The 7,972-nt window shown below is 43.4% G+C and overlaps 1 protein-coding gene across 1 annotated transcript; it reads right to left on the bottom strand.

Annotated features, from left to right (window-relative positions):
- Positions 1–1,076: 1,076 nt before the first annotated feature.
- On the bottom strand, positions 1,077–7,144 carry Pdhb (pyruvate dehydrogenase E1 subunit beta). Its single transcript, XM_036199955.1, has 10 exons — positions 7,041–7,144; positions 6,915–6,968; positions 5,342–5,449; positions 5,183–5,245; positions 5,066–5,101; positions 4,458–4,743; positions 4,000–4,110; positions 3,412–3,503; positions 2,019–2,160; positions 1,077–1,605 (listed from the first exon to the last, which is right to left on the bottom strand). Exons 1-10 carry the CDS (start codon positions 7,080–7,082, stop codon positions 1,460–1,462), a joined length of 1,080 nt encoding a protein of 359 aa, XP_036055848.1. The 5' UTR covers positions 7,083–7,144; the 3' UTR covers positions 1,077–1,459.
- Between the last annotated feature and the right edge of the window lie 828 nt (positions 7,145–7,972).

The raw sequence follows: 7,972 nt of genomic DNA, 5'->3' as shown, positions 1-7,972 counted from the left end.
TGTTGTGGCTTTGCTAGGTATTTCATGAGAACTTCCTACAGCACATTTTGTGAAGAAAGTGTATTCATTTCCTGTCTCCTTATCCCTTCATAATTGCTAATAGCCCTTACTATGTAAAGACCATCTGTATGCTTCCATAACTTGTTGAAAACAATCCTTTCCATCAAGTTCTAAAGAGGCTCATATTTGACAATATCTGGTTTTGGCACTGTGGAAGTGTACCCAACATGAATCTTTTTCATTTCAAAAAGAAATTTCAAAAAAAAAATTTTTTTTTTTTTTTTTTTTTAGACAGGGTTTCTCTGTGTAGCTTTGCGCCTTTCCTGGAACTTGCTTTGTAGACCAGGCTGGCCTCGAACTCACAGAGATGCACCTGCTTCTGACTCCCGAGTGCTGGGATTAAAGGTGTGCGCCACCACCGCCCAGCCTCAAAAAAAAAAAAAAAAGGGTAGAGGTAGGTGGGTCAAAATCTCAAGGTCATCATCCTCTACTAAATAATGAGTCTGCCTTTAAAAAAAAAAAAAAGGGGCTGTTTGGCTGTGGACTGATGACCAGTCTGATGGAAACCTGGAGCTGAGTGCTTCTGCTTTCACAATTTTGAGTAAAGTTTCAGATATGTAAATAAAAGCAAATAGGGTCTGGGGATGTAGTAGAGCACTTGGTTAACATACTTGTAGTCCTGGAAATAAAAATAAGAAAAAAAAACCAAAAACTTCAATTAGGGCCAGGTATGGTGGCATGTACCTTTAATGTCTGCTCTTGGGAGGCAGAGGCAGGTGGCTCTCTATGAGATCCTGGTCTACAGATAGTTCTGGGCCAGCCAGGGATACAGTGAAATCCTTTTCCATTTGACACTAATTTCTTAATTAGACTTACACATACATTATTTCACTAATATAAAAATATAACTACTTGCCGGGCAGTGGTGGCGCACGCTTTTAATCCCAGCACTTGGAAGACAGAGGCAGGCAGATCTCTTGAGTTTGAGGCTAGGCTGGTCTACAAAGTGAGTACCCAGAAAGCCAGAACTGTTACAGAGAGAAACTCTTGTCTTGAGGGGGAAAAATACAATTTACTCATCGGTAGGAATCCCCTTTATTTCTTATCAAAACAATTTAACAGAAAATGTAGATAACACTTTTAACATGTAAGTTATCTTCTGGGGGAATATCTTTCATCAGGACTCAGCAACATTCTTGCCCCTCATAGTGAAAGAGGGTAAATATTTATATTAATCTTATTCAAAGACTAGGTTAACAGTAACAGATAAAGTATAGCATCTAGAGTGGGGAGTGGAGTTTTCCACTCATAAGCATGTTTAAACTTCTTACCAATACAGAGACACCTGCTGCTGCTGTAGCATTAACTTTATAACTCGTAAAGTTTCCCAGTACACATCAGATGAAGTCCCAACAAGTATTTTAAATAAATTTCAATGACTTGATATTCAAAGTCCAAATCAGACATTCAGTGTCTTCTTTACTGCAAATATGATGTCTTTGACCTGCGGTATAGAGTTGTCTTCCAGGATTTTTGCATAAGGCATAGGGACATCAGCACCAGTGACACGAACAGCAGGAGCATCAAGGAAATTGAATGCAGGGCCTGGGGAAGAGAAGGCTCACCTGAGAGGCTGATTTGGGACTCAGAAAGAGAAAAGCAAGGCAATGAACCCTAGTTATTAGGGCACTGCTTTTGACTTGACTTTTTAAAACGTTTACCCAAAGGACAAAAACTAGACCGACAGGTTGAGAAGTCATTTGGTCACCCTGGCTTTTGATCTCTTTTCAGTCGGTATTCAAGTACACCGGTCACTACAGCTTGACTGTATCCTACAACCAGTTTCTTTGAAGTACCTTCCGTTTTACTTAAGATAGAGCCTGTCTATGCTGTGCATTGTTCTACTTCTGCCTTTCAGTTTATATATAAGCAGGCTGTGAAATAAACTTGAGACTGTTCAGCTTTGACTGGCAGTCCTCCCCGTCCCCCCCCCCCCCCAAAAAAAAAGAAAGAAATACCTTCCATGATTCTGGCACAAATCTCAGCTCCCACTCCAAATTGTGGCCAGCCTCCTTCCACAGTTACAAGGTGATTTGTCTTCATGACACTGGCTTCTATGGCTTCAATGTCCATTGGTCTGATAGTACGCAAATTTATCACCTAAAGACAATGCAGTAAATAAGCTTTATAGAAACCAAGAGACAAATATAGCCTAGACCCCATAACATCACTTTTTTGTTTTTGTTAATCTCTGGGTCTAGGAAAATTGAACCTATCTACCTACCAATAGATACACAAACGTAGAGACTAAAAGGAAAACCAGTACAGTAGTACAAACCTGTAATCCCAACACTTGGGAGGCTGAGGCAGGAGGACCACATGTTTGAGGATAGTGTGGGCTACACAGGGAGACCTTGTGTTAAACAGAAAGTAAAAGATCTTACAATTAAATCAGAAACCTGTATGTATTCCCATCACAGACAGCTTTGCTCACCTATAGGATTCACTTACCCTCCTTGGTTTCATCATCCCTCTTATCAAAATAAATAGGTGAGGCCCTACATCATGATACCCTATGGAATAGAATTTCTATTATCCTCATTTTATAGCCTATGAAACACAGTAAGTAATACTTTCCAAGGAGAACTACTTGGTAGGTAGGTTCTACACAGGAGATTAGATTCAGTTACTTCTGAAGTCCAGCTCCAAGGCTGGATCTTGTACATGTGTGATTGTATGTGCACACACGTGAGGAGTCAGAGAATGACCTCGGGTTTCTTGCTCAATTGTTCACCTTAGTTTTTTAGAAATGGCCTCTCACTGTGTCTGGAGCTAACTAACTGGTTAGAGTGGCTGGCCACGCTAGCAAGCACCAGGGATCCTCCACTCCTAGCACTGTCTCCCTGGGGCTGGGATAACAAGCCTGTGCTGCCACACCTGGCTTGCTTTGTTTTTGTTTCAGTGCTAGGGATCTAAACTCAGGTCCTCATGCTTTCACAGTTATCTCCTAAGACCAGCAAGACTGGATCTTAACTTGAGAAGGTACTTTAAAGTTGTTTGGGTTTTGTTTTGTTTTGTGTGTGTGTGTGTGTATGTGTGTGTGTGTCTCCTGGGGATTAGATTTTCAACTGATTAGATTTCAGCAACTTAACTTGCTAAGCCAACTCAGCAGCCTTGATTGAGTCTTTTTTAAAGATTTATTGATTATGTATATAATGTTAAAAGAGGACACTAGATCTCATTACAGATGGTTGTGAGTCACCATGTGGTTGCTGGGAATTGAACGCAGGACTTCTGGGAGATCAGTCAATGCTCTTAACCTCTGAGCCATTTCTCCAGCCCCCACAGCCTTGAGTCTTAAAAGGGGTTTCTGATTTAAAGAAGTAGAGGGGAGAGTGAATGTCCACTTACCTCACATTCAATTCCCTCCTTAGACAATACAGCTGCAGCTTCTAGGCAGTGGCCCACTGGTCTTGAATGGGCAACTACAGTGATGTGGGTCCCTGAAATAAAGTGGTCACAGATTAGAGGTCAATGGATCTAATGTAGCACTGGTGATTCTGCAGCCAACTATAGCTCATGTCTTATCATACCTTTACTTTATTTCAGTGAGCTAAGCAATGAGATTGTATTCTTGGACACAGAATACAAATGTACCAGACAGAAATTCAGAAAAGCCTAACTTAAAACTCATTCATCCTTTACTTTCTAAGTCAAAACTACATGGAAGTATCTTCTGACCTATGCAAACACAAGGGCTACAGTAAAAACAATGATTAATGCATACTTAGTATATGTTAGTAGGTATTGTTTGTTTTTTTTTAAAGATTTATTTATTATGTATACAGTGTTCTGCCTGCATGCCAGAAGAGAGTGCCAGATCTCATTACTGATGGCTGTGAGCCACCATGTGGTTGCTGAGAATTGAACTCAGGACCTCTGGAAAAACAGCCAGCACTCTTAACTGCTGAGCCATCTCTCCAGCCCAGGTGTTCTTACCTTGCCTTTCGATTTTGGCTTTTCCAATAGGAATCAGAAAATCTTTTGATTGAGCTTCTGTAGGAAGTTCGAATGCAACACCATACATCAGTTCATTCTCTAGCATCACCACTGCAAGACATAGTAAGTCCTCAAACAGACAAAATGACTAAGAATACATATACAATAAAATCATCCATCTTATAGTTACTAAGAAGCCTTGCCTCTATCAGTGTAGAAGCTTCAGTATGGTTTACTTGCTGATACCTGCAGTTTGGTCAATATAATTCTATCTGCTGAGGTTAAGCCAGTGGCGCAGATATGCAGTAAGTAACCAGCACCTTACAGTGAGAAGGAAAAGCACAGTTTTTACTGTCTTTCTGTCATTAGCACTTTACATATGCTATGCCTATGCCTCACTAGATGCCCTTGAACCATAATGTAGAGTTCATGTCAGTTTTTAATGTTACTATGCTGACCTGGATTATCATCACGAATGGCCGATTTAATAAGTCCTTTTGCATCCTCGGAATTCCAGGGGCTGACCACTTTTAAACCCGGGCAGTGCCCATACCATGCAGCAAAACATTGTGAGTGCTGAGCAGCTACACCTGCTGAGGCACCATTGGGCCCTCTGAATACTATGGGCACAGGCTGAAGGCCAGCAGACATGTAGTAAGTCTTGGCAGCTGAGTTTATAACCTGGTCAATGGCTTGCATTGAGAAGTTGAAGGTCATAAATTCACAGATGGGCCGCAACCCAGCCTGTCAAGTAGAAAACATCAATGTTAAAAAAACTAAACAGAACAAGGACGAGTGCTAATTAACCATTCCACTCTTCCAATATGCAAACAATATTTTCTTTTTTTGTGTGGGTTTTTGAAAACAGGATTTTTCTGTGTAGTCCAGGCTGTCCTGGAACTCACTCTGTAAACCAGGCTGTCCTTGGACTCAGAGATTCACCTGCCTGTTTCCCAAGTGCTGGGGTTAGGTTAAAGGTGAGTGCCCCCACACCCAATTCAAACAACAGTTTCAGAAGATAATATTAAAGGAAATCTCCTTGGATAAACTTCATAATATTACATACCATAGCTGCACCAACAGCAATTCCAGCAAAGCCCATCTGTAAAGCAAACAGCAGCCTAAGAAAACATCCACAGAAATTAAAACTGAATACTCCTCAAAGCTGATCTGGAAGGCTTACCTCTGATATGGGAGTATCTATGATCCTCTTGTCGCCATATTTCTTCCATAAGCCTCTGCTAACCTATAATTAAGAATTAACCCCATGACTTTCAAGTGTTTGTCAGGGCAAATGGGTACTTTTTGATGTTATATCTTGATAGTTACCAATTCCAGTTACCTTGTATGCACCATCATACTGGGCAACTTCTTCCCCAAGCAGAAATACCTTCTCATCTCTTTCTAGTTCTTCATCCATACCTTGATTAATAGCTTCACGAACTGTCAACTGTCATAGGGGTATATAAACAGGAAATTAGCTAAAGGATTATTTAGATACTATGAAGATTCCCTTCCTTATACTTACCTAGGCTGCCCAAAACATAAAACATAAATTTAACACTCAAGCAGGCATTACTTTTAAAGTTCCAAGAATCGGAAGAGGCAAGATGGCCAAGTCTGATGAGTTTGATACCTAGGTCTCACATGGTGGAAGGAGGAAACTGATTCCCTGGAAGCTGACCTTCTAAGTGCACATGTGCACGCCCACACATATAAACAAAGCAGATAAATGCATATCATACAAATTAAAGTTCCAAGAACTTGCCGGGTGGTGGGTGGCACAGGCCTTTAATCCCAGCAGAGCCAGGCTTCTATGAGTTCGAGGCCAGCCTGGTCTACAGAGTAAGATCCAGGAAAGGCACCAAAACTACACAGAGAAACCCTGTCTCGAAAAAACAAAAACAACAACAAAACAAAAGTTCCAAGAACTTAAAAGTAACACTCTGTCACTAATTCTTCACTAAATGTTAATGGCAAGCTTACAGAACACTTCTAGTGTTGTTGTTGATGGACACCAAGGCAAGAAAATTGATGGATCCCTAAAGTAGCTCACAGGCAGTTTCCTAGGTGGAAAGCATGCTAGGTTGTTTTATCACTACATTTGGAGTACCAAGAGGCAGAGAACTAGCAAGGAAGTCTTAACTAAGACTAACTCAAGAGTGCCCAACACTTGACTTTCACAATGCAGGAGCTGCTACTTTAATATATAGAATCCTCCACTGCTAGATATATACTATGCCAAAGAACTGAACACAGGGACTCAAGCATGTATCTGCAGCACCATTACAAAAACAAACGGTGGAAACAAGCCAAACAGCCACCCTTGAATAAATGTATAAAATGTGCAAAGGATGATTCACCCTTTCAAAGAACAAATTCTGATGTATTCTACAACACGGTTGGAACCTTGAAGCTACTGTGAGACGTTAAATAAGCCAGACACAAAAGGACAAAAGACTCAACTTACATGGCATTCTAGAACAAGCAAACTCATAGGGTCAGAAAAGTACAATATGGTATATAAGAGCGGTTGGAGTAGTGTGTGTTATTTTCGTGTAACGGCCAGCGTTCTTGTTTGGGATGATCAAACTAGATTCTAAAAGTGAATAGCGTATACGGTGAATGCATTCGATGCCAATTAACTTTACATTTAACAAAAGATTTTAAAGTGATATTTTACCACAATTTCGGGGGTGGGAGGAATGTCAGGGAAGCAGCCGGTCGCTTATTAGACTGCCATCGGCCTCGCGGGGATGGGTGTCAGTGTGCGAGGCGCCGGGCGGGGACAGAGGCAGCGCGATCATCCGCAGGACTCGGCCGCCGCCAGGGTCCGCGATGCCACCCGGCCTCTCAGGCCTGCTCCCGGGACCGAGGACTCCCTCCCCGCCTTGCCCAACGTCGGCGCCGGTTACCTGCAGTGCTGAGGGTGCCGAGCGGTGAAAACGCCTCTTCAGCAGCCCGGAAACCTGGCAGGGAGAGAGAAGGAGGCTCAGGGAGGGCACGGGGAAGACCGCGGGCGTGCGGGGGCCGCTACCTACCTGCCGCAAGGGTCCCCGCACCATGCCAGCCACCACCGCCATCTTGCCTGTGTCCTCTACTTGCGGACTAATGACAACATAGAAGCGCCGCAGACCGTCCAGGCGCAACCAATGGTGGGGCGTGACGACTCCAGGGCCCGCCTCTGTCCGGCAAAGCCAATAGAGAATGATGATTTAAGGGTTCCGCCTCCTTGGGGCAGCCAATAGCAAGGTGCGATGCCAGAGGGTCCCGCCCTTGGGCTAGCAAGGCTCTACCCTATGGGCCTCTGCGAGCGTAGCCAACCGTAGGGTGCGACTCCTGCGAGCGTTGCCCACCTGGCTGGTCAGGACATTGCGGAGGGGCTGTGTAGAACCTTTTTTCCTTTGACCAGCTCAGTCGAGAAGGCTATGCCGACCGTCTGCAACTGCTCTCTTGCAGCCAGCACGCTGTGCGCACACCTCTGACTGCTGCCTGCCCACGTGCTGAGACACAGTGAGGCCTGACTGACCAAGGATGGAGGGACCTTAAAGTCACCCCCTTTGCGGGCACTGTGACCCTTGTGTGCCATGTGGCTCTTGCACACAGTCCAATGGAGGGGGACGAAATAAACGAAATAAAAAGCCAAGGAAACGCTATCACTGCACCTCAGTATGGCAGAGGGAAAAGTTTATCATAGATATATGGGAGAGCATAGCCAGAGGCAGAGACATGGGAGGAGCCCTCACCATTGTTTGAATGGATGCTGTCCATTGACTATAAACAATAGCTTTCAAGTATCTATTGTGTCCTCTGGGTGACAAGTATTGTGATGTGTGCTTCATAAGTGACTGTAGGTGGTTAGTAATTAGTTTTATCTCCACCTAGGTGTGAAGAGGTGAGGAAGCTTTTCTAATCATGCTGAATTTTGATGGCATACCTTCCAAGTTTCAAACCCAGAACAAATGGCTGAGGT

Source organism: Onychomys torridus, chromosome 9, assembly GCF_903995425.1.
Source record: "Onychomys torridus chromosome 9, mOncTor1.1, whole genome shotgun sequence".
In the NCBI taxonomy this organism is placed as follows: Eukaryota; Metazoa; Chordata; class Mammalia; order Rodentia; family Cricetidae; genus Onychomys; species Onychomys torridus.
The sequence above is the reverse complement of the archived record's forward strand: the minus strand, read 5'-3'. Positions and strand labels throughout refer to the sequence as shown.